At 44.5% G+C, this 25,828-nt stretch overlaps 1 protein-coding gene across 1 annotated transcript in view; it reads right to left on the bottom strand.

Annotated features, from left to right (window-relative positions):
* SLCO4A1 (solute carrier organic anion transporter family member 4A1) overlaps positions 1 to 25,828 on the bottom strand; it is a 69,586-nt gene that overhangs the window by 25,079 nt on the left and 18,679 nt on the right. The window contains exon 2 of the mRNA XM_053394458.1: positions 1,326 to 2,317. Coding sequence (XP_053250433.1) covers positions 1,326 to 2,145 — 820 coding nt within the window. The 5' untranslated portion in view covers positions 2,146 to 2,317. The remainder of the gene's footprint in view (positions 1 to 1,325; positions 2,318 to 25,828) is intronic.

Raw genomic sequence — 25,828 nt, 5'->3', positions numbered from 1 at the left:
ACGAGAAAAGAAACACAGCCATCCTTTGAAATTCAGACTGCTCCAACTTTGGCAGTTCTCCAACCAAGCAATGTATCCCAAAATGCATATCCTGTGTTAAAGTGTGAAAAATCACATAAAAATGTATTGTTTCAGAGGGAAATGCGAAAATTGCATACAAAGACGCACGTTTGGAGAATTTTGCACTCAAATGCTGATGAATTCTCATGAAGACTTGCTTTTTTAAAAATAAAATAAAATTGCAAACAGAAATTGAAATGTGGAGAACTGAATTTAAGACTTCATAATCCTCTGTGCAAATTGCACTGAGATGGTGGCTTAGAAGGCAATTATAAAATTAATGGTAGTATTAGTAGTAGAAATAATAATAATAGGACTGCAATTAATTCACTGTGCCTGAATAAATCTTAGGGCTTACCCCTTCTGTAGATGACAAGAGGAGGGATGTTTCTTGATTCCATTTTGTGGCTGATGAATGGTACGCAGGCAGTCGCAGAGGGAGAACTCATTAACTCCTTTGCATTGCACAGCTCTTCAGCACTCAAGCTGGCTAATTGCTACACCTGTGACTAATGCTTCCTTTTGTGTGTACTATAATTCATTGAGATGGGGTGGGGAAGAGCATTGTGTGACAATGCTGCAAGGATCAGGCTTGCCTTGTGGAGCTAAGGATGTAGTCTGCTAGACAGCTGGTGCTCTTGCACAAGGAGGCAATATAAGGATAAATAATAACTAATATCTTATCCTACCCTCCAAATCTACCCAATGGGGCAGGTGTATGGGAAGGAGAAAGCAACACCAACATGCCCTCCATGACAGAGGAGGGCTGTACTGAGGAGGAATGGTGGGAGCCTCCCCCTCCCCCTGCTCCTGAATCTTCCCAGGAGCAGGAGGACAGTATAGATTTGGAACAGTGGTTTGCAGAGGGGCACAGTTTCAGAAGGCAGTAGCTGGGAAATACTGGATGGGGAACAGCTAGGAGATGAAACACTGGGAGAGAGAGGGTTAACAGATCCACTGTCTCTGGAAAGCATTCATCCGCTCTCCCCAAGGTCAAGAAGAGCTGAGAAAGTGGCAGAAAAGAAAGGACACAAATCACAGAGGGGACAAGCTCAGATTACAAGACGTAGCAGTGACATGGATTCATAGGGATGTAAAAGCGTGGGATTCTTAATTGGGAGCACTGCCCTTTCTTGGAGATGGGTTCTTTGTTCTCTGGCTGTGATTATTAAAGTTTCTAACTGGTAAGAAGACTCCTTTCCCTTTGTTCTGCTTATCTACTGGCACGGAGGGAGGAAACCGATTCCCTGAAGCCTGACACTTACCAATATACACAGGGGAATAGTTGGACTTGACATTTTCATCCAAATAGGTCACTCCAAGAGTGTATAATGGCGTTGCTCCGATCCCGTGAAGGAACTGTCCGAGCATGAAGACAAACCGGTAACTGGAGAGGCTGGAGACGCTTTCTGTGCACCCCACGCTCTGATTGGAGGAGCACATGCCAATCTCCTCCGAGAAATGTACTTCGTATTGGCTGGTGGTGAACTGGGGCAGCGCAAAGATGACCGACCCAATGCCCATGATCAACACCCCCCACCCCAGCCACCGCGGTTTGTGCCCATTCCCCCCAAAGTAACTGACAAACGTCAAGCACACACAGGCGGCGATGTCGTAAGAGCTGGCAATCAGCCCGCTCTCGTAGCTCCGGAGATCGAACCGCCGCTCTATGGAGGTGATGACTGTATTAATGAAGCCGTTCACGGTCATCCCCTGAAGGAAAGAAGCCACGCAGAGGAAGAACAAGACCCCCTTGGGCGTGTTGAAGAACTGTAAACAACTCGGTGTGAAGGCTCCCCATCCGCAAACCAGCACTTCTCCTTCTGAGGAGACGTATTTAATGCCTTTGCTGAACTGGCTCTTGTTTTCGGGTCCCTCGTCACAGAGGGGTTTAATGCAGGAGTCCGAAGGGCTGTTTGCGCTGGAGTATAAAGTGCCATTGCTCTCGGAAGTGTTGCAAGATTCCTTGGGACTGGTCGTATCAAAAGTAAGGCTGTTCTCCGCTGGGTTGGACGGGCTGGAGAAAATGAGTTTCTGGGTAAAGTTGAAGCCATTTTCTCCTGCCAAGTTGTGAGGCATTGCCATGAAAGAGGAGCCAAGAGGTGTGTTGTGCTTTTTTCTTTTTTTTCTCCCTTCCCCAGGCTGGCTTGTGTTCTTCTAACAGTGGGTGGAGGTCTCGGCTTTCAGAAGGGGAGAACTGGCAATAAGTGCACCGACAGGTATAAAGGTAGTGCTGAGACCCTGAAACAGCTTCATTCTGGAAAGAGATAATCAGATGGAATGAAGAGGTGCACTTTTTATTTTATTTATTTTATCCTGGTTTTCCTCCATGAAGCAACACTCCCAACCATGCATTTTATCTTTTTTTAAAATAATAATAATAATTAGTAAATTACGATATATTGAAAGAAACACATACAATATACAGTAAAAGTAATAAGCGTAACCAATACAAATGCATGTAGAAATAGAAATATTATAGAATTTAAATGTAGACACAATGGGGAGGAAAACCTAAAAGCAACTGAGAATCTTTACACAGTATGTGACTGTCCCAAGGTCACCTAGTGAGTGACCACCAACTTGGATCGCTGTAAAAAAAGAGTTACACAAATTCATAGAGGATAAGGCTGACAATGCCTACTAGCTATGTTGGCTATGCCCTGCCTCCTGGCTATATGCCTCTGAATGCCAGTTGCAAGAAACCATTGGGGTTGTGCTGAGGTCCTGATCGTTGGCTTCCCATGGACATCTGGTCAGCTATTGTGATTTTGTTGAGATTCGTGCATTGCAGAGGGTTGGACCATGTGACTCGTGGGGTCTCTTCCAAATCTACAATTATGTGATTCTATGGGTGGCGCTGTGGGTAAAAGCCTCAGCGCCTAGGGCTTGCCGATCGAAAGGTCGGCGGTTCGAATCCCCGCGGCGGGGTGCGCTCCCTTCGTTCGGTCCCAGAGCCTGCCAACCTAGCAGTTCGAAATCACCTCCGGGTGCAAGTAGATAAATAGGGACCGCTTACCAGCGGGAAGGTAAACGGCGTTCCGTGTGCTGCGCTGGCTCGCCAGATGCAGCTTGTCACGCTGGCCACGTGACCCGGAAGTGTCTGCGGACAGCGCTGGCTCCCGGCCTATAGAGTGAGATGAGCGCACAACCCTAGAGTCTGGCAAGACTGGCCCGTATGGGCAGGGGTACCTTTACCTTTACCTTTATGTGCTTCTTACAGGTAAGGCCATGGTGTGGTTGCACTTTTAGCCCCAGACATTGCACCCACTTCCTGCAACAACAAATCTAACCAATCCAACTCAATGGTGCAGCGTTGGAAAGTGTCAATCACTTCTCCTACCTGGGCAGTTATCTTTCCACAAGGGCCAGCATTGATGCCGAAATCCAGCATCGCTTGAGCTCTGCGAGTGCAGCTTTCTCCCTATTGAAGTGCAGGGTGTTTGAGGACCGGGAAATTCACAGGGAAACCAAAATGCTTGTTTACAAAACTATTGTACTACCAACCTGACTATATGCTTGTGAAACATGGACCACTTAAAACCCCATCTCCAACTCCTCAAAAGATTCCATCAACGGTGTCTCCAAAATAATTTAAACATCACTTGGGAAGACAGGCGAACTAATGCCAGTGTACTGGAAGAAGCAAAGATCACCAGTGTCGAAGCAATGATTCTTCAACATCAACATCGTTGGACTGGTCATGTTGTGCAGATGCCTGATTATCGTCTTCCAAAGCAACTACTCTATTCCGAACTTAAAAATGGAAAGCATAGCCCTGGTGGTCAATGAAAGAGGTTTAAAGACTCTCTCAAGGCAAATCTTTAAAAATGTAGTATAAACACTGACAACTGGGAAATACTGGCCTGTGAGCACTCCAGTTGGAGAACAGCCTTCACCAAAGGTGTCATGGTCTTTGAAGACACTTGAACTCAGGACGAAAAGAAGAAACACGCTAAGAGGAATGCACACTTGGCATCCCTCACTATGAACAACTCCTGCCCAGAAACCTATGTCCCCACTGTGGAAGGACATGTAGATCCAGAATTGGCCTACACAGTCACTCATGGACTCACTGTTAAGACCGTGTTTGTGGAAGACAATCTTACTGGGCTACAAGTGATCGTCAAAGAAGAAGAAGAAGCACTTTTAGCACTTTTTTAGCCACTTTCTGCAACAGCTGGGCACTGCACATGGTTTCTATGCAGACCATGGATGTTCTCACTGTGTGGAGCTCCTACACATGAGTAGGATCTGATCCACTAGGATTTCCTTATTGTCAACTGTGCACAGCACATGGTTGTGGTAGGAAGCAGATAGGATGTCACACATTACCGGCTGATGAAAAGTAGGGCTGTTATGCAACTACTGTAGTTCATATTTAGGATCATTTCATTAAGGATGTTTCTCTATTTCTCCTTTGAAATAGGTCGAGTTAATCCTATGGGGACACTTGTAATACAAGGACACTATCAGGAGAAGCAATACTGCCCCCGCAAAAAGGATAAGGATGAAAGAAACTCGGGGGGGGGGGGAGAGAAAACAACGTTTTAGAAGAGAAGCCCAGATGGAATTCATGAATTCCATGGATATGTTATTTTTGAAAAAAAGAGTGATATATAATGGATCATTTTCCTGGGCTTTTAAGCTGTCTTCAGAATACAAAAGGTTCCTTTTGTGGAGTGTTCTGATTGGCAATAAATAGGTTTACTCTTTCTCCCATCTTAAAGCTGCGGTGAGTGCAAGACTGGGGTTCAATTATATTTTGCAGTAATTTGCATGACTTTATTAAAATACTAATTAAATACTAATTAAAAGCAGAGCAAAGCAGAGCAAAAGCAAAAGCAGAGACATCACCTTGCCAACAAAGGTCCGTATAGTTAAAGCCATGGTTTAACCAGTAGTGATGTATGGAAGTGAGAGCTGGACCACAAAGAAGGCTGATCGCCGAAGAATTGATGCTTTTGAATTATGGTGCTGGAGGAGACTCTTGAGAGTCCCATGGACTGCAAGAAGATCAAACCTATCCATTCTGAAGGAAATCAGCCCTGAGTGCTCACTGGAAGGACAGATCGTGAAGCTGAGGCTCCAATACTTTGGCCACCTCATGAGAAGAGAAGACTCCCTGGAAAAGACCCTGATGTTGGGAAAGACTGAGGGCACAAGGAGAAGGGGACGACAGAGGACGAGATGGTTGGACAGTGTTCTTGAAGCTACCAACATGAGTCTGACCAAACTGTGGGAGGCAGTGGAAGACAGGAGTGCCTGGCGTGCTCTGGTCCATGGGGTCATGAAGAGTCGGACACGACTAAACAACAACAACAAATTAAAATACTGCTTAAAAGTTTGCAGAAATGCCACACTTTCTAACTCATTATGAACATAGGAAGCTGTCTTGCATTAGCCAGAATAGACAACAGTGTGCTAAATGGTCCAATGGAATGACTTGGTAGAAGGCAGCTACCTCTGTTTCTGCACCAAGTCAGACCATCTGATTGGTCCATCTGGCTCAGGATTGTCTACACCGAATGGCAATAGCTCTCCAGAGTTTCAGACAGAAGTCTCTCCCAAACCTTCCTGGAGATGTGAGAGTCTGAACCTGGGACCTTCTCCCTACAAAGAAGGAATTCTAACGCTGAGCCACAACTCTTCCCCTAAGATGCCTTTAGATGAAGTTGCTTTCAGTCCACATATAAGCACAGACAGCAATACCCATGCAGTCCATGGAAATGGTTTGGGATGCACAATTTCCTTTGCAATGGAGATGGAAATTAGTGCCACCAGATAAACGGCCTCAGCCCTGTATACCTGAAGAAGCGTCTCCATCTCCATCGTCCAGCCCAGTTACTGAGCTCCAGCTCCGAGGGCCTCCTGCCAGTTCCCTCACTGTGAGACAAGAAGCCATGAGGAACCAGACAGAGGGCTTTCTCTGTAGTGGCACCCACCCTGTGGGACACCCTCGCACCAGATGTCAAACAGATAAGCAACAATTTGACTTTTAGAAGGCATCTGAAGGCAGATCTGTTCATGGGAGTTTTTAATTGTTGATTCTAGATTCAGGTAGGTAGCTGTGTTGGTCTGACGCAATCAAAATAAATAAATAAATAAATAAATATTTGTCCAGTAGCACCTTAGAGACCAACTAAGTTCATTCTGGCTATAAGCTTTCGTGTGCATGCACACTTCTTCTGTAACTGTATGATATTTAAGTTTCCATTTCAAAATACTAGACTGTCTTTGTCTAGCATCCTTGTCCACCTCCATGTTAGTAAACTGCCCTGAGACCTGCAGGTAAGGGCAGTGTATCAATGATGATGATGATGATGATGATGTTGCTCTTGAAATATCTCTCAAGAATTTAGTCTTTCCAAACACCTTGAAGAATTTCAAAAGGAGGCCAAACATAAGGTTTCTGTTGCTGCAACTGTTGGGTTCTGCTAGCACAGCAGGATTTCAAATAATACTCCCCCCTCCTCCTCCTCCTTTTCTGTGTACCCCAAAATCAGCTCCAGAGGGTCTCCCAACCGGTAGTAATTGACAGAAGAGGGAGATCTCAACCCGGTCTGCTCCTGTACCTTTTAACAGCAACCTGATTCTGCAGAAAATAGCAAATGGGGGTGTTCTTGGCATGGAAACAACACATAATCAATTGTTAACATCTCCAGATAAGACTGCTGTTAAAGGCACCTCTGAATTTTATTTTTATTTTAAGTTGGTAACTAATTCTCACACACCAAACTTTACTCTCTTCCTTTCTTCAGACATTGTGAGAAGATTATAAGGGCTATGTGCATCAGGCAACCCATTAAAAGAGGGGTAGCCACACTCTTTGGGCCTGTTGGCACACTTGGATTTTTGAGTGAGTGAGCCCCATTGCCTCTCATCACTTTTTTTGCCCATCCTGAGAGACAAAAAGTGTGTGCATATGCATACCACTTTCCCAAGGAAACTGGGTAAAAGTCAGATCCGGCACAATTAATCTGAGCCTTGAAAATAATATTATACTGAAAGAGGATGGTGGGGCAAAGAAAGAGAGCATCACTTTTTCAAAGATGAAAAGCTAACCACTATAACTGCCTCACTGTGCCACATTAGCAGTCCTTGCTTTAGACTTACTGTATTTTTTGCTCTATAAGACACACTTTTCCCCTCCTTAAAAGTAAGATGAAATGTGTTTGTGTCTTATGGAGCGAATGCAGGCTGCGCAGCTATCCCAGAAGCTAGAACAACAAGAGGGTTCGCTGCGCAGCAATCCCTCTTGCTGTTCTGGCTTCTGGGATAGCAACGCAGAGCCTCTTCAGGGCAGCGGGAAGAACGCTCCCCCTGCCCTGAAGAGGCTTCGCGCAGCTATTCCAGAAGCCAGAACAGCAAGAGGGATTGCTGCGCAGCAATCCCTCTTGCTGTTCTGGCTTCTGGGATTCAGAATATTTTTTTTTCTTGTTTTCCTCCTCCAAAAACTAGGTGTGTCTTATGGTCTGGTGCGTCTTATGGAGCGAAAAATATGGTACATAGCAGCTTGAAGATGAGTGCAATGTGGAGGCAGAAACTGGCAACATTGAAAACCCAATAAATATTAATTTAAAAAACCCCACAACTTGTCCCCTAACCCCACTGGCCTTGGAAGCAGCGGTTTAAGAAGCGCTCCGACAAAGCTTTTCATCAGAGATTATCGTTTTAATCAGCATAACAAGTCACAGGGCCAATTAAAATCCCTCCCTGAAAATTCAGCTGCAACTACTCAGTGCGATGAATGTTATGAGTTAGCTGCCAAATGGCATGTAAAATAATCCTATTTCCCAAGGCATTTCTCAGTGGTAGGTAATCTTCTCTTTCACTCTCGCTGGCTTTGTGACTTTGATAAGGAATTACTATAGCAAATGAGAACCGCTCTTATCTTGTGTTTTCTCATAGCCGGGAGAGGCTTACGCCCCGCAAAGTGAAATTAGTTGCCGTCATTGGATGATGTGGCAGAATATAATGGGAGGCCTTGAATATGAGGAGGAGGAGGAGAAAAGTGAGATGCAGAATTACCTGCAAAAGCATCAGAGAACCCAACTCAGATTTGTACATTTGCAGCTTGGCAACCACTGAAATTGTGGAAATATGGGGATGCTACGACATGGGCACAATGTCTACGAGCACAATTCAAAGTGTTGGTGCTGACCTTTAAAGCCCTAAACAGCCTCGGTCCAGTATACCTGAAGGAGCGTCTCCACCCCATAGTTCTGCCCGGACACTGCGGTCCAGCTCCGAGGGCCTTCTGGTGGTTCCCTCGCTGCAAGAAGCCAAGTTACAGGGAACCAGGCAGAGAGCCTTCTCGGTAGTGGTGCCCACCCTGTGGAATGCCCTCCAACCAGATGTAAAAGAGAAAAACAACTACCAGACTTTTAGAAGACATCTGAAGGCAGCCCTGTATAGGGAAGCTTTTAATGTTTAATAGACTATTGTATTTTAATATTCTGTTGGAAGCCGCCCAGAGTGGCTGGGGAAACCCAGCCAGATGTTTGTTGTTGTTTAGTCGTTTAGTCGTGTCCGACTCTTCGTGACTCCATGGACCAGAGCACGCCAGGCACTCCTGTCTTCCACTGCCTCCCGCAGTTTGGTCAAACTCATGCTAGTAGCTTCGAGAGCACTATCCAACCATCTCGTCCTCTGTCGTCCCCTTCTCCTTGTGCCCTCCATCTTTCCCAACATCAGGGTCTTTCCCAGGAAGTCTTCTCTTCTCATGAGGTGGCCAAAGTGTTGGAGCCTCAGCTTCACGATCTGTCCTTCCACTGAGCACTCAGGGCTGATTTCCTTAAGAATGGATAGGTTTGATCTTCTTGCAGTCCATGGGACTCTCAAGAGTCTCCTCCAGCACCATAATTCAAAAGCATCAATTCTTCGGCGATCAGCCTTCTTTATGGTCCAGCTCTCACTTCCATACATCACTACTGGGAAAACCATAGCTTTAACTATATGGACTTTTGTTGGCAAGGTGATGTCTCTGCTTATTATTATTATTATTATTATATTAGAGCCTCAAGTTTTTCGAAGGCCTTCAGGACTAAGACTCTTAACAGGCTCTTTCCTTGGCACTACCATGAGTAGTCTGTTCTCTGCTGCCTCTATATAATTTCACTTTCTTGCCAGCAGCTTTTGGCTATGCAACAAAGCACTGCATCCTCCCCTCTCAGGCCATCTCCCTGACCAACACTTTCTAGCTCCTTAACAGCTTTATGGCATGTTGCCTATATCTAGCAGTGGGTGGTGACCTTTCTCATAAGAACGTAAGAAGCTGCTTTATATTCAGGGTTCTGTCTTGGGTCTGGTCTTATTCAACATCTTTATCAACGACTTGGATGATGGACTCAAGGGCATCCTGATCAAATTTGCAGATGACACCAAACTGGGAGGGGTGGCTAACACCCCAGAGGACAGGATCACACTTCAAAACGACCTTGACAGATTGGAGAACTGGGCCAAAACAAACAAGATGAATTTTAACAGGGAGAAATGTAAAGTATTGCACTTGGGCAAAAAAAATGAGAGGCACAAATACAAGATGGGTGACACCTGGTTTGAGAGCAATACATGTGAAAAGGATCTGGGAGTCTTGGTTGACCACAAACTTGACATGAGCCAAAAGTGTGATGCGGCAGCTAAAAAAGCCAATGCAATTCTGGGCTGCATCAATAGGAGTATAGCATCTAGATCAAGGGAAGTAATAGTGCCACTGTATTCTGCTCTGGTCAGACCTCACCTGGAGTACTGTGTCCAGTTCTGGGCACCACAGTTCAAGAAGGACACTGACAAACTGGAACGTGTCCAGAGGAGGGCAACCAAAATGGTCAAAGGTCTGGAAATGATGCCTTATGAGGAACGGCTAAGGGAGCTGGGCATGTTTAGCCTGGAGAAGAGGAGGTTAAGGGGTGATATGATAGCCATGTTCAAATATATAAAAGGATGTCACATGGAGGAGGGAGAAAGGTTGTTTTCTGCTGCTCCAGAGAAGCGGACACGGAGCAATGGATCCAAACTGCAGGAAAGAAGATTCCACCTAAACATTAGGAAGAACTTCCTGACAGTAAGAGCTGTTTGACAGTGGAATTTGCTGCCAAGGAGTGTGGTGGAGTTTCCTTCTTTGGAGGTCTTTAAGCAGAGGCTTGACAACCATATGTCAGGAGTGCTCTGATGGTGTTTCCTGCTTGGCAGGGGGTTGGACTCGATGGCCCTTGTGGTCTCTTCCAACTCTATGATTCTATGATTCTAAACCATCGGTCTCTCCAGCTCAGTAATGTTTACATTGGCTGGCAGTGTAATTCAATCCATGGCACCTCCATGGAAGGGTCGAGGGAGCTGGGCATGTTTAGCTTGGAAAAGAGGAGACTGAGAGGAGATATGATATGGCTCTCTGAAGGGCTCTCACAGGGAAGATGGCGCAAGCTTTAAGTGACAAGAAAGGAGAGTCCCACTAAGCATCAAGAATAACCTTCTGAGAGTGACAGCTTTTTGACAGTGGAATGGTCTCCTTTGGGAGGTTGTGGACTCTCCTTCTGAGGAAGTTCTAGAGCAGAGGTTGGATGGTCATAAGTCATGGGTGCTCTAGTCGAGATTCCTGCACTGCCAGGGGTTGGACTAGAAACAGGGGTCAGCAACCTTTTTCAGCCATGAGCCGGTCCACTGTCAGACCTTGTGGGGGGCTGGACTATATTTTTTGGGGGGGATGAACGAATTCCTATGCCCCACAAATAACCCAGAGATGCATTTTAAATAAAAGGGTACATTCTACTCATGTAAAAACACCAGGCAGGCCCCACAAATAACCCAGAGATGCATTTTAAATACAGTGGTACCTTGGGTTAAGTACTTTGTTCTGGAGGTCCGTTCTTAACCTGAAACTGTTCTTAACCTGAAGCACCACTTTAGCTAATGGGGCCTCCTGCTGCTGCCGTGTCGCCGGAGCACAATTTCTGTTCTCATCCTGAAGCAAAGTTCTTAACGCGAGGTTCTGGGTTAGCGAAGTCTGTAACCTGAAGCCATTATGGAATCAACTCAAGGGACTGAAAAGGCAAGTAACACCTGTTAGCTTGGATATTGTACGAATTGGGAGACAGCAGGTCTCGGCCACAAGGCTACTTCCTTAATCTCTAAAGCCCTGCAATGAGCATCTGAGACCACAGAGAGGGGGGAGATGAGTCAGTTCCCAGTTCTGCTATTGCGTTGCTCATTTTGGTAAGCCACACCTGAGTTTCCGTCAAGCAACCAAGTGGTTCAAAGTGTCACCTAAATTGATCTTTATTTTGCTTAGAGTCATAGAATCATGAAGTTGGAAGGGACCAAAGGGTCATCTAGTCCAACCCCCCTGCAAGGGTGACCCCCTCTCTTCTTTAGGAGAAGGGGTCACCAACCCTTTTTGGCCCTTTCAGATACATTCGCAGACTGTTGCCGGCACTACACACACACACACACACACACCACAAACTGTTCCATGGGGTACATCAAAGTGCTGTTTTTGAGCCTGGTTTCAGAGCAGGGAAGGGCAGGGTAGGGGACCCAGGGGCACCTCTGTGGGTATGTGAAGACCTATGGGGACCCACTGGTGACCTCCACTTCAGGAAAGGATCACCGGATTCTCTTCTCTAACCCAGAGCTCTGGGTCTCCCCAAATGACTGAAATTGATAGGCGGAAACTCCACAAGTCGCAAATCCCAAATTCTAAGTCCAAATCTCACCATTGAACATAAGATGTTCCCTGCTGGAAAAGGCTAAAGACCCATCTAGTTCAGCATCCGCTTCTCACAGCAGCAAAAGGGAAGTGGGTGGCTCTGTGGTCTAAACCACTGAGCCTCTTAGGCTTGCTGATTGGAAAGTCAGCAGTTTGAATCCCCATGACTCTGTTGCTCTGTCCCAGTGCCTGTCAACCTAGTTGGAAAGCATGCCAGTGCAAGTAGATAAATAGGTACCACTGCAGCGGGAAGGTAAACGGTGTTTCCGTGTGCTCGGGTTTTCCACTGAAAAATTTCAGAAAAGCATGATATTTTTAGATGTTCCTGTTTTATCTGTAAGCTGCCTACAGTTCATGTCAATAAAAAAAAAGGACAGTATATAAATAAATAAATAAATAAATAAATAAATAATATTTGTTGCTCCACCAGCAAATTAGCATGTGGCCCCCAGAAGGCTGCCCACTAGGTCAATGTGGCCCTTTGAGCCAAAAGAAATTACTCACTCTTGGTTCCTCTCTGCAATTCAGTTTTGTATCAGAATAAAAACAAGTTACAGAAAAATAAAATAAAGATTTTCAGCCTGATTAACTTGGGACACCTTTTTGGACAAGCAAAAGATTTTTTCACCTGAGAAAGTTGATCAATTAACTGTTGCAGCCGTAAATAGATTTAATGGAATGAAAGAAAAGAAAATCTTTGGAAACTGTTCCTGCAATCCTACCATATGTCTTTCTCAAAGAAAGTCCCTTTGAGTCTTTTGAGGGTTTATTGAGGGTTCATTCCTAGGCAAGTAAGGCTGCAGCCCAAGTCATTTCCTTGAAAGCTGATTTCTTTTTGTTGGATGTTCTCAGAGCACTGCGTCTTCAAGGCAGCACTGAGCCCGCTATTTTTGGACGTGCTCACGAAGAACCTGAGCGAGACCAGTGAGAATATACAGCCTGTTCTTGCTGAATCAAGGGCTGTGATTTGATTTGGCAGAGTCATTAGAAGCCATTAGTGCTTTGGAGCAACTAATGCACTTTTGCTGGAAGAATTAAAGTTTATTAGCAATTTGCTGGGACTGGAGACGCAATGGAAGCTATGAAAAGAAGAAGCAGAAGAAAAAGGATCCACTTCTGGTTTGAGTAATAGGTTGCAATCTTATGCACAGTTACCAGGAAGTAAGTTTCGTTACCAGGAAGTAAGTTTCGTGGAACAACGTGGGTCTCACTTTTGAGAAAGCATGCATTCAATGCACTAGTTACTAGTTAAAACCTTTCAAAAGAAGACTGCACCTTTTTGCAACACATCCATGCATATTATAATGACTACAGAGCCCACCACACAGTAGATTATGTGATAAATCCTTCCCCCGCTTTTTTAAAGCAAAAAATAATTGGGAATGCTGTTTTTAAGTTGTTTGTATGACTCCTGTCTGTCTGTCTGTCTGTCTGTCTATCTATCATACCTTTTGAGCATGGTTGTAAATATGATGCCTTTGTTATGCAAGGTCTTTATACAAATACATCATCATAATACAGTTGTACCTTGGAAGTTGAACGGAATCTGTTCCGGAAGTCCGTTCAACTTCCAAAATGTTCAGAAACCAAAGCGTTGCTTCTGATTGGCTGCAGGAAGCTCCTGCAGCCAATCAGAAGCCATGGAAGCCACATCAGATGTTCAACTTCCAAAAAAGTTTGAAAACCAGAACACTCACTTCCAGGTTTCAATCGTTCGAGAGACGAAACGTACGAGTACCAAGGCATTCAACAACCAAGGTACGACCGTAATAATAATACTAGGACAAATCAAGAAAAAATTACAACAGTTAATTTAAGACATACAACAGTTAAAAGGCTAAGACAGATTAACATTACTTTCTAATGTGAGTCATCTTTTTTTTAAAAAAATGGATGCCTTTCTTTTCTTGCAATTTCTGTTTAATTCATATGCACATATATGCAGATTTAATCAGTTAATTAAGTGGTTAAAGTTCACATGACTAACCCATTATGTTTGCTTTCATCAGATGGCAACCTTAGTAATGGCAACATACAATGAAGACACAAAACCATTAGTGGGCAAAAGTGCTTATATATAATGCACCTAACGGCAAAGAGGAAGCATGTAAGGTTTATGGCTAGCATAAGTATAATAAAAATACACTCCAGAGCAATATCTGTGCTGCAGATATTGCAAAGGTGTTGAATGAACTCTAGCTAAGTGGTAGCTGGTATCCAGGCTGGACTTACAGGAAACCATTTATTTTCATAACATTTAGTGTGGCTGTGCAAGAAAGTAACTGTAGAGTTTAAATAGTCTGAAATTAATGACACTTTGGGCCTTACTGAATGGTGTTGTTACCTGAACAGTGCTAGACTCAGTAATACTTAACTTTCATCCTTGTAACTATTCTATTAATAGCCATCAATCTTAGATAAGTATCCGGCCTTTGTAATGAAAACCACGAAGATAAATTTATATCCACGACTCTCAGGAGAGCTAAAAGCAGAACCAAATCTTGTTTAGAGAAGTGAAATGAAAAGCGCCGAAAGGTTTGTTCGTTCTTATGGGTTACTTTGGAGAAAGAGGTTCACCACCCAGATGCTTGCTAGTAATTGATTCTTTATCAGCAGCAACACACGCCTCATTAATTGTGCAAATTAATTTGCAGTACATGTATCTGGTTTCCTAGGGTAATTCTACAGGGATTGCGGCAAAGGAACATTTTTGAGGATCTTTCTAGGTCATCAAATAGGGCCTAGAAAGGCTTTGATGGGGGTGCAGGGGCTCTCTTCTGGTGCACCTCCCCTGAAACTTCGTAAATCACCATAAAAATGCCAAGGGGAAAAGTTGGTGCAGAAAAGTCTTTCCTGAAGATGATTGACAAGATTCTGACAGTCTTGGCTGAAAATATGCAAGCTTCAACAGGGCACAATGGAAGAGCAAAGTGTTACGACCTCAGAGCCAGCTTCAGTGCTGTCAATTAGTTCTGGCATTTCTTAAATCAAAGAACAGCTCCTTGGCTTCAGTAGGACTATAGGCTGGAGAATGTTGGCCAAAGTGACTCATGCACTGGGACTGCACATAACGCTAAATCAGAGATTGTGTCATCGACTGGTTGGAGTGGGGGGAAGAGATGCTGGAAGCTGAGAAGGCAACAGGGCTAAGTGAGCTGGGCGAGTCTGTGGCAGAGAAGTCCAGAGAGGCAGGAAATTGAGTGGAGAGACGCCAAGAAGCAGAGATGAGTCAGGCTGGTAAAGAGTCGCAAGTATCTCCCCCACCTGCTGTGACAAGAGCCAGTGTGGTGTAGTGGTTAAGAGCGGTGGACTCATAATCTGGTGAACCAGGTTTGATTCCCCGCTCTTCCACATGCAGCTGCTGGGTGACCTTCGCTGAAGTCACACTTCTCTGAAGTCTCTCAGCCCCACTCACCTCACAGAATATTTGTTGTGGGGGAGGAAGGGAAAGGAGATTGTTAGCCGCTTTGAAACTCCTTCGGGTAGCGATAAAGCGGGATATCAAATCCAAACTCTTCTTCTTCTTCTTCCCTTCCCGCTTGTCTCCCAGAACCAGAAGAGGCATGGAAAGTGTGGAGAAGAGATCAGCATTGCACAGGCACAGCCTCTGATTGCTTGGGTGGGGGGAAATGCTGGAGAGGAGGGACATAGGCAGTTGTGGGGAGACGGGGACCTTCAGCCTCAGTAACTGCTTCATGGGAGCAAGACTTCCGGATATGAGTTGTTGTGTTCAGTAGGCCTGACAAACCCTGTGCAGATCCTGTTGTTGCAAATAAAGAGCTGACTCCAACTTGCATGGTGTGATTTACTGCTCACTCCTTACAGATAAGGAACTGCTGGGCTTCTGAATATTGTTGGACTCCAACTCCCATTGGCCATTGGTAAGAGATGGCAGGAGCTGTATCCAACTGTTCTCCAGCCCTGTAGTGTAGCATGGGTCACAAACTGAATAGTGTGATCATCTTCCATATCAGTGTTCCCCAACCAACCTGACACCCTCCAGATGTGGGATACGGGTGGCGCCGTGGTCTAAACCACTGTGCTTCTTGGGCTTGCCAAGCAGAAGGTCAGCGGTTCGAATCCTTGCGCCGGGATGAGCTTCCCGTTGCTCTGTCCCTGCTCCTACCAACCTAGCAGTTCAAAAGCACACCAGTGCAATTAGATAAATAGGGACCACTGAAGTGGGAAGGTAAATGGTGTTTCTGTGTGCTCTGGTTTCCATCACAGTGTTCTGTTGTGCCAGAAGCGGTTTAGTCCTGCTGGCCACATGACCCGGAAAGCTGTCTGTGGACAAACACTGGCTCCCTCGGCCTGAAAGCGAGATGAGCACTGCAACCCCATAGTCGCCTTTGACTGGACTTCAGCATCCAGGGGTCCTTTACCTTTGCCTTTACCTCCAGTTGTTTTGAGCTATAACTCCCATCAGCCCCAGCTAGGGATAATGGAAGCTGCATCCATAACATCTAGAGGGAATCCTGATGGGGAAGGATGTTATATAACCCATTGTCTGGGTTCGTGGTGGAGGCAAGATTTAAACTGAATTAGCAGTGCACTCTGAGGTGGAGCTCAGACTCCAGATTCCTTCTACCTCTCTACCTTTCAGTAGAGGGAAACCTGTTACAGGATTGTAATAATAGCTCTGCTAGGGAGCTGTATATATAACCTCATTGAAAAAATGTGTGTGGTTATCAAGACATCAGAAGAAGAAAAATCACTCTGCAAATGTTAAGTATGCTATGGCTAAGCATTATTATCATAATAACACAACAGCCAACTGGATCAGGCCCAGCATCCTGTTCTCACAATGGTGAACCAGATGCCTCCTACCTGGTAACTATGCTTCTGGGTATAGGGTGGTATAAGTAAAGGTAAAGGGACCCCCAACCATTAGGTCCAGTCGTGGCCAACTCTGGGGTTGTGGCGCTCATCTTGCTTTATTGGCCGAGGGAGCCGGTGTACAGCTGCCGGGTCGTGTGGCCAGCATGACTAAGCCGCTTCTGGCAAACCAGAGCAGCACACGGAAACACCGTTTACCTTCCCACCAGAGTGGTACCTATTTATCTACATGCACTGCACTTTGACGTGCTTTCGAACTGCTAGGTTGGCAGGAGCAGGGACAGAGCAACGGGAGCTCACCCCGTTGCGGGGATTCGAACTGCTGACCTTCTGATCGGCAAGTCCTAGGCTCAGTGGTTTAACCCACAGTGCCGCCTGCATCCCTAGGGCAGTATATAACATCAATAAATAATAATAAAATAATAATAAAATCTAGAGAAACATAAAACCAGCAATGATGGAATCTATACCATGTCTTGCACTTGAAATGGCTTCAAGGCAACACAGAACAATAAAACAAATCCTAAGTTAATTGCCACCCAAATAGAAAGAAAAAGGATAAAAACTGCAAATTGAATCACCAGCAAATGTTCTCAACCATCACTAAAAGAATCGGAGACCATTTGTTGTCTCCAAGCATGAATGATGCACTTTTAAAATTGCACTGGGTGAGAGGAGTCAGGTGATTAACCCCCCCCAGCCCTGCTCTTTATTTTGTTTCCAATCCGTAATCAATAGATTTATTTTGGCAGCATGCAATCGGAAAGGATGCAGAGCTCATTTCACGTCACATTCACCGAACTGGAACTGTTTATAAAACATTGATTGTAACATGCTATGAGATGTTAGCTGACCAAACAAATTAGTCTGGCTTCTGGAGCCTGACAGAGCCAACCAGTCCATTGACAAGACTTGCATGGAGTTCTGCATAACTCGAGGCCTGCAAGGCAGAACACAGCCCATACCGATCGTGTCGTAATAGCTCACCAGGGACACTATCAACCTCATGTTTTCACTTCCTGCTTGGGACTGCAAGCCAAAGGAGGAGTGGGAGATTCTAAACACCTAGCAGATTGCAACAAATGACATGGGTGGGCTGCATTAGTTCCTGTTGCCAGATCAGTTCCCAAGACAACCAGACTAAAAGTGGGCATCATTCATGTTGGTCCTTCTAAAACAGGCTTCCTCAACCTCGGCCCTCCAGATGTTTTTGGCCTACAACTCCAATGACTCCTAGCTAGCAGGACCAGTGGTCAGGGATGATGGGAATTGTAGTCTCGAAACATCTGGAGGGCCGAGGTTAAGGAAGCCTGTTCTAGAACAAAGAATCTGTGCCCCTCCAGAATCCCCATCAGCCCCAGTCAGCATGGCCAATGGTCAGGGATCATAGAATCATAGAATCATAGAATCATAGAGTTGGAAGAGACCACAAGGGCCATCGAGTCCAACCCCCTGCCAAGCAGGAAACACCATCAGAGCACTCCTGACATATGGTTGTCAAGCCTTTGCTTAAAGACCTCCAAAGAAGGAGACTCCACCACACTCCTTGGCAGCAAATTCCACTGTCGAACAGCTCTTACTGTCAGGAAGTTCTTCCTAATGTTTAGGTGGAATCTTCTTTCTTGTAGTTTGGATCCATTGCTCCGTGTCCGCTTCTCTGGAGCAGCAGAAAACAACCTTTCTCCCTCCTCTATGTGACATCCTTTTATATATTTGAACATGGCTATCATATCACCCCTTAACCTCCTCTTCTCCAGGCTAAACATGCCCAGCTCCCTTAGCCGTTCCTCATAAGGCATCGTTTCCAGGCCTTTGACCATTTTGGTTGCCCTCCTCTGGACATGTTCCAGTTTGTCAGTGTCCTTCTTGAACTGTGGTGCCCAGAACTGGACACAGTACTCCAGGTGAGGTCTGACCAGAGCCGAATACAGTGGCACTATTACTTCCCTTGATCTAGATGCTATACTCCTATTGATGCAGCCCAGAATTGCATTGGCTTTTTTAGCTGCCGCCTCACACTCTTGGCTCATGTCTAGTTTGTGGTCAACCAAGACTCCTAGATCCTTTTCACATGTAGTGCTCTCAAGCCAGGTGTCACCCATCTTGTATTTGTGCCTCTCATTTTTTTTGCCCAAGTGCAATACTTTACATTGCTCCCTGTTAAAATTCATCTTGTTTGTTTTGGCCCAGTTCTCTAATCTGTCAAGGTCGTTTTGAAGTGTGATCCTGTCCTCTGGGGTGTTAGCCACCCCTCCCAGTTTGGTGTCATCTGCAAATTTGATCAGGATGCCCTTGAGTCCATCATCCAAGTCGTTGATAATGATGATGGAGTCTTAGCAACATCTGGAGCAACGTAAGGTCTTAACCTCTGTTCTAGAACTTCTGAAGGAAATACCAGCCCACAACTTTTAAAAAGTGGCTGAAAGCTCAGTGTCACATGGTGGGATAGTGGGAATTTTGGAGTGCATCAGTTCTATATGGGGGATAAATAACGACCTAAGTCAGAATTATTTAGGGAACTTTTTCCCCACTCCAGAGTTGAAGTGTGATTTTAATACCTCCCCCTCATAAGTGGGCCAGGGCCCACACAAAGCCTTGTTTCATTTCCATGCTTTTCTGAACCACATGGCTGGTGGATTTGATTTTTTTAAAAAATTGTTATATTTCTATGCTACTTTTTGTTCAAATGAATCCCAAAGCAGCTTACGAACAATAAATAACAACATAACAGAGCATCGCAAGTACAGCATAAATCATATAAAATAATTAACAAACCTTCAGTAAAATCATCTGTAAAGCACTATTAAAAAAGCACCAATTGCAGAAAAAGTTGTTATTGACAAATCATTACAGCATTTATAATCTATAAAACAATATTAACAAAATAGGAACCAAAAAACCCCCCAAAACAACAAGCTAAGCACTGTGAAGTTCATACACACTTTCCATGCTCCCATGACTCATAATATTATATTTCACTCTATTCAGTTCATTAAAATATACACAATGCTTGTTGCTAAGCCAGCTCAGCCATGAGATCCCAGAGTGGTGTGCAAAATAACAAATTCAAACAGAAAGCCATACCAAACAGCACAATCGGGTTAGAGATTAAAACAAACAACATTCACTTCAAAATATATACCGCCAGGGGTGCCAACTTGAATAAAACATTGGCGGGCTGGCCCCCCATCAGATATTTTATGGGGGGAGTTGGTTCCTATGTATACCGCCGCTCCAGCAATTTAGGAATAGACAGAAAAATGCAGATAGAATAGACAGAAAAACACGAGGTTGAAAATATACATCTTAAGCTGACACCAAAAGACCAGTTACAGAAAGGTAGCCGTGTTGGTCTGCCATAGTCAAAACAAAAAAATTTTTTCCTTCCTGTAGCACCTTAAAGACCAACTAAGTTAGTTCTTGGTATGAGCTTTCGTGTGCATGCATGTGTGCATTCAGAGTGTATCTGAAGAAGTGTGCATGCACACGAAAGCTCATACCAAGAACTAACTTAGTTGGTCTTTAAGGTGCTACTGGAAGGAAAAAATTTTTTTGTTTTGACCAAAAGACCACTAACCAGAGAGACCTGGACCTCCAAAGTGGGGTGGGCAAGATCCATAACCCTACCAACACTGAAATTGCCCATCCTATGACACTGCAACCATGGGTTACCCCCACTGGTGGAACCATGAAAAAGACCTCTGTTGCAAATCTCAAGGTCCAGACCAGCAGAGGTTGTCCTTTAAGGTTTTGGTTCCCTAAGACATTCAGGGCATTCTACGTAGAAGTCAACACCTTGAACCGAGCCCAGTATGAACGGGCAAGCCAGTGCCGTTTGGACCCCACCATTTGCAAAGGAAGCTTCTTATGCATTTGAAAACATGAACAAAGGAAAGCCTTTATCTGGATCGTGGTTTCTGGCTCTCCTCCCAGGACAAAGCAAATTAAAGAGATAATGATTCACCATCTTTGTGTAAACAAAGCATCAGCTTTTGTGTAAACATTTGCATGCTTTCCAACAGTTATCAGATAGAAAATAGATACACTTCTGATGAAGTAGGCTGCACACTGGCTCAGCTCAGATACTGTAGCAATTCCAAACAATGGGCTTGTATCCAAAGCAGTGCTAAGTCACTCGTCCCATTGTTAGTGCAAGGACTTCTGCTTCCGCAATGGAGCTCCTCGCCTCTCCTCCCCCATTGCACACCCACTAAACCCAGAGCACATTTGGGATGGGAAATGGCATGAGGAGAAAGGGGACTTCTGTTGCATGCATGGCTAAGAAAACTTAACTATGGTTTGAGGCAATGTGTGAATTGAAAGATGTAGCTAACCAGATGCTGTCTAGGTTTGCCATTTAAAAGCATCTTACTTTACAAGAGCCAGAATCTAGTACAAAAAGGGTTTTAGAACTGATTCAAGAGTTTGGTCAAGTAGCAGGATTTAAATTGAATAAAACTAAGACTAAGGTTTTGGAGAAAAACTTAACACCTATTGAAAGGGAAAGGTTCCAGAATGAGACAGGTTTAACGGTGGCTAAGAAAGTGAAATATTTGGGGATAAATATGACAACAAAAAATTTGAATTTGTTTAAAGATAATTATGAAAAATGTTGGATAGAAGTCAAAAAAGATTTGGAAATTTGGACGAAACTGAAGCTTTCCTTGTTGGGTCGAATTGCAGTTATAAAAATGAATGTATTGCCTAGAATGTTATTTTTGTTTCAAACCTTGCAGATTCTGGATAAGATGGATTGTTTCAAGAAGTGGCAAAGAGATATTTCTAAATTTGTCTGGCAGGGCAAAAAGCCCAGAATAAAATTTAAGATATTAACTGATGCAAAAGAAAGGGGGGGGATTTGCCCTGCCAGATTTAAAACTTTATTATGAATCAACAGCTTTTTGCTGGTTGAAGGAATGGCTACTACTTGAGAACACAGATATTTTGGATTTAGAAGGGTTTAATAACATTTTTGGGTGGCATGCATATTTGTGGTACGACAAGGTTAAAGCTCACAAAGCCTTTAAAAATCATATTGTCAGGAAAGCATTATATAACGTCTGGACAAAATATAAGGACTTGTTGGAAAATAAAACTCCTAGGTGGTTATCGCCAATGGAGGCGAAGGCTGTGAAAAAGCTTAATATGGGGTTGAAATGGCCGAAATATTGGGAAATTGTGGAACGAGAGGGGGACAAATGGAAATTGCAGAGTTATGAGAAACTAAAAGATAAAGTGCGTGACTGGCTTCATTATTATCAAATATTGGAGGTCTTTAAGTCAGACAGGAAAAACGGCTTTCAGGTGGAAAAATCAAAACTTGAGACAGAATTGTTAGAGTCCAAAACTAAGAACTTGTCAAAAATGTATAACTTGATGCTGAAATGGAATACACAGGATGAAACAGTTAAATCAGCCATGATTAAGTGGGCACAAGACATTGGTCATAACATTATGTTTGAAGACTGGGAACGGTTGTGGAACACCGGTATAAAGTTCACGGCGTGCAACGCCCTGAAAGAAAATATTATGAAAATGATTTATAGGTGGTACATGACCCCAGTCAAACTTGCTAAGATCTACCACTTGTCTGACAATAAGTGTTGGAAATGTAAAGAGAATGAAGGTACATTCTTTCACCTCTGGTGGACGTGCCCAAAGATTAAGGCTTTCTGGGAGAAGATTTATAATGAAATAAAAAAGGTATTTAAATATACCTTTCCGAAGAAACCAGAGGCCTTTCTCTTGGGGATGGTCGACCAGTTGGTATTAAAGAAGGATAGGACATTCTTTATGTATGCTACAACAGCAGCAAGAATATTGATTGCGAAGTATTGGAAGACAGAAGAACTACCCACCGTGGAAGAATGGCAGATGAAAGTTATAGACTATATGAGACTGGCAGAGATGACTGGCAGAATCCGAGACCAGGGAAAAGAGACAGCGGAAGAAGAATGGAGAAAATTTAAAGACTATCTTAAGAAATATTGTAAAATTGTGGAATGTTGAGACGTTGTGGATTTGGAGAACATGAGGTTGAATGCTGTAACCATTATGCAATATGAAAAGAAAGGTTAAAATTTATTTATTAGAAATTAGGGAAGGATTTGTTGATCAAAATTAATTAGAGATTGGAATGCAGTAAGGGGAGGTATGAGGAGGTCGGGAAAATCTTTTATGAAAATAGGGTTTGAAATTATACATGTGGTGTCTTTTTTGGTGTTTTGTGTGTGTGTATGTTTTTGTTGTGATTTGTGTTTTTATAATTTGTGAAAAACTAATAAATATTTAATTAAAAAAATAAAATAAAAGCAGAGACATCACCTTGCCAACAAAGGTCCGTATAGTTAAAGCTATGGTTTTCCCAGTAGTGATGTATGGAAATGAGAGCTGGACCATAAAGAAGGCTGGTCGCCGAAGAATTGATGCTTTTGAATTATGGTGTTGGAGGAGACTCTTGAGAGTCCCATGGACTGCAAGAGGATCAAACCTATCCATTCTGAAGGAAATCAGCCCTGAGTGCTCACTGGAAGGACAGATCCTGAAGCTGAGGCTCCAATACTTTGGCCACCTCATGAGAAGAGAAGACTCCCTGGAAAAGACCCTGATGTTGGGAAAGATGGAGGACACAAAGAGAAGGAGACGACAGAGGACGAGATGGTTGGACAGTGTTCTCGAAGCCACCAGCATGAGTTTGACCAAACTGCAGGAGGCAGTGGAAGACAGGAGTGCCTGGCGTGCTCTGGTCCAGGGGGTCACGAAGAGTCGGTCACAACTAAAGGACTAAACAACAACAAGCTAACCAGAATTGGAAATCGGGGTTGTCAGTGGCCTGTACCAAGTTTTATTGTCTGAAATTTAAGGCAGGTGCACTGCCTCTGGTAGGTATTGAGTCTAGAATCTACAGCACCAAGGAAATGTGAAATGGAAACAGACAACCAGCCTTCAACTGGTTGGTATGTACATGTTATGCATTGAGTTGAATAGGATCCAAAATGCAGCAGTCTGTTTGGTCCTAGAACAATAGGATCCAAAATGCAGCAGTGTGATTGGTCCGCAGGAGCCACCCAATCCAGCTCCAGGTGGAAGTGAATCCGCAACCTGATTGGCCTACAGGAGAATCCTAGAATTAGCCAATGACGTGGGGCCCATTGTGTAAATAATGTATATGAAGCAGACATTTGGGGGGAACTGGCATTCCTCACTACTATGAGCTGAATAAAGAGCATGAAATCCACACTCGAGTACTGTATATTTCAGTACATTTGGAAGCTCCATGGTTTGTGTGCCATAGTTCGCAGAAACCATGGTTTGTGTTCTGTTCAAATAATGCTACTGTGGAGTGGATTAGGATAACGGCAGAAGCAGCAGCAACAACAACAAAAAATTATTATTTCTACCCTGCCCATCTGACTGGGTTGCACCAGGCCCTCTGGGAGGCTTCCAGCATATATAAAAACATTAAGCATGTAATAAATTCCCTATACGGGGCTGCCTTCAGAGGTCTTCTAAAGCTTGTATAGTTACTTATCTCCTTGGCATCTGATGGTAGGGCATTCCACAGGGCGGGTGCCACTACCGAGAAGGCCCTCTGCCTGGCTCCCTGTAACCTCACTTCTCGTGGTGAGGGAACTGCCAGAAGGCCCTCGGAGCTGGACCTCAGTGTCAGGGCTGAATGATGGGGGTGGATGAAAGTAAGCCGGATTGAAGGGACAGGGAAGGTATTCCCTGTATTTTATATTTAAGTAAATTGTTCTGCTCTGATAAATTCTTTTCTAAATTGCTCTGTTAAAATTGCATATTATCCTGCTTTGCTGAATTGGGAAGAGGCCCACTTCCTCTTTCTGCCGGCTAGCAGACAGCGAGCAGCGGCTTTGCAAGCTGGGAGCTACTTCCTCTTTCTGCTGGCTAGCAGGGAAGCCCATTTCCTGTTTTTTCTCTCAGCTAAGTAGAAACTGCAGTACTCTCTGCACATGCTCTCTGATGCAGTAATGCAAGAGAAGAACACACGAACAAGGGAAGGAGGGGCGTTTAGATAGCCATATGCCATATAAGGAAGTAAGCTAAAACTTGCCAGCTGATTGGAGAAGGTTTTGGGGAAGCTTGGGGGAGGGAAGGGTGTTTTCAAGGTATAAGAAAGTTTGCAAATGTGAAATTGGGCGTAGCCAGTCTTTGGAGAGGACTCCACTGGCTGCCTCTGCGCAGATCTCAATAAATCTCTTTTCTCTGACCAAGAAGTCTCTGGAATTGTTTTTCCCCTCTGGCCACGGGGTTGGCGGACCGCTGGACCTCCGGGTACTGCTAATCTAAGGCTTCATTTTGGGGGCTCGTGTCCGGGATGGGTCCCCACCCCACGAAAGGTGGACCGAGGGGCCAGACTCGACCGGGTGAGCAACCAGGACCAGCGCTCGCAATCTCCAGCGCGCACCCTGCCAGTTCGTAGGGGGAGATCGCCACGCTGTGCCTGAGCCGAGACACCCAGTCGAGAGAGAAAAGAGGACGGCCGAAGGAGGGGTCCGCAGCGGAACAGGTAAGCCCAAGGGAAAGGGCGTGGTAGGAAGCCTGATCAGCTTCCTCTGGCTGTGAGCAGTAGAGTGCCGCCAGAAAAGGGATAAAGGGTCTGGCTGTGAGCAGTAGAGTGCCGCCAGTAAGGTTGGGGAAAGGGGAAACAGAGGGAAAATTATTTTGGTGTGTTTTGTGTGTTGCATGTTGGAATTATATTGGGGTGTGTTTTGTGTGTTGCATGTCAGATACTCCAGTGGCTGAATTGTCAAGTGTGGGCCGGGGCTTAGCGTCCCCTTGGCCGAGCGATTGCAGGGCTGTGCATTTCTTAGCAACGCGAGTTCGCCAAGTCACAGTCTGTAGTGGTTGGTGTGTGAAAGGATCTTAAGCCCGGTTAGGAGCGGAGTATCTGAAAAAAAAAAAAAAAAAAAAGGGGGGGTCTGGGGCAAGCTAACGTAGTCCTCTGAAATGTTTTTTAACCAACTGGAAAGCAGCTACGAAGCATGATGATTGGGTTCAAATTGAGAAGAGAGAGGATGTGAGGTTGATTGGCCCACCCAAGGAACTAATTAGCCCTCGGAGGGCAGATTTAATTTGCAACTAATCAACCCACTATATCAAAATATCTTGAACGTCCACCCAGACCAGATCCCCTATATTTCTACCTGGAAAATCAATGTAGAAAATAATCCACCGTGGCTGAAAGCCTGCCGAGGCGACGCC

This window comes from Podarcis raffonei, chromosome 6 (genome assembly GCF_027172205.1).
Source record: "Podarcis raffonei isolate rPodRaf1 chromosome 6, rPodRaf1.pri, whole genome shotgun sequence".
NCBI classification, from domain to species: Eukaryota; Metazoa; Chordata; class Lepidosauria; order Squamata; family Lacertidae; genus Podarcis; species Podarcis raffonei.
The sequence above is the reverse complement of the archived record's forward strand: the minus strand, read 5'-3'. Positions and strand labels throughout refer to the sequence as shown.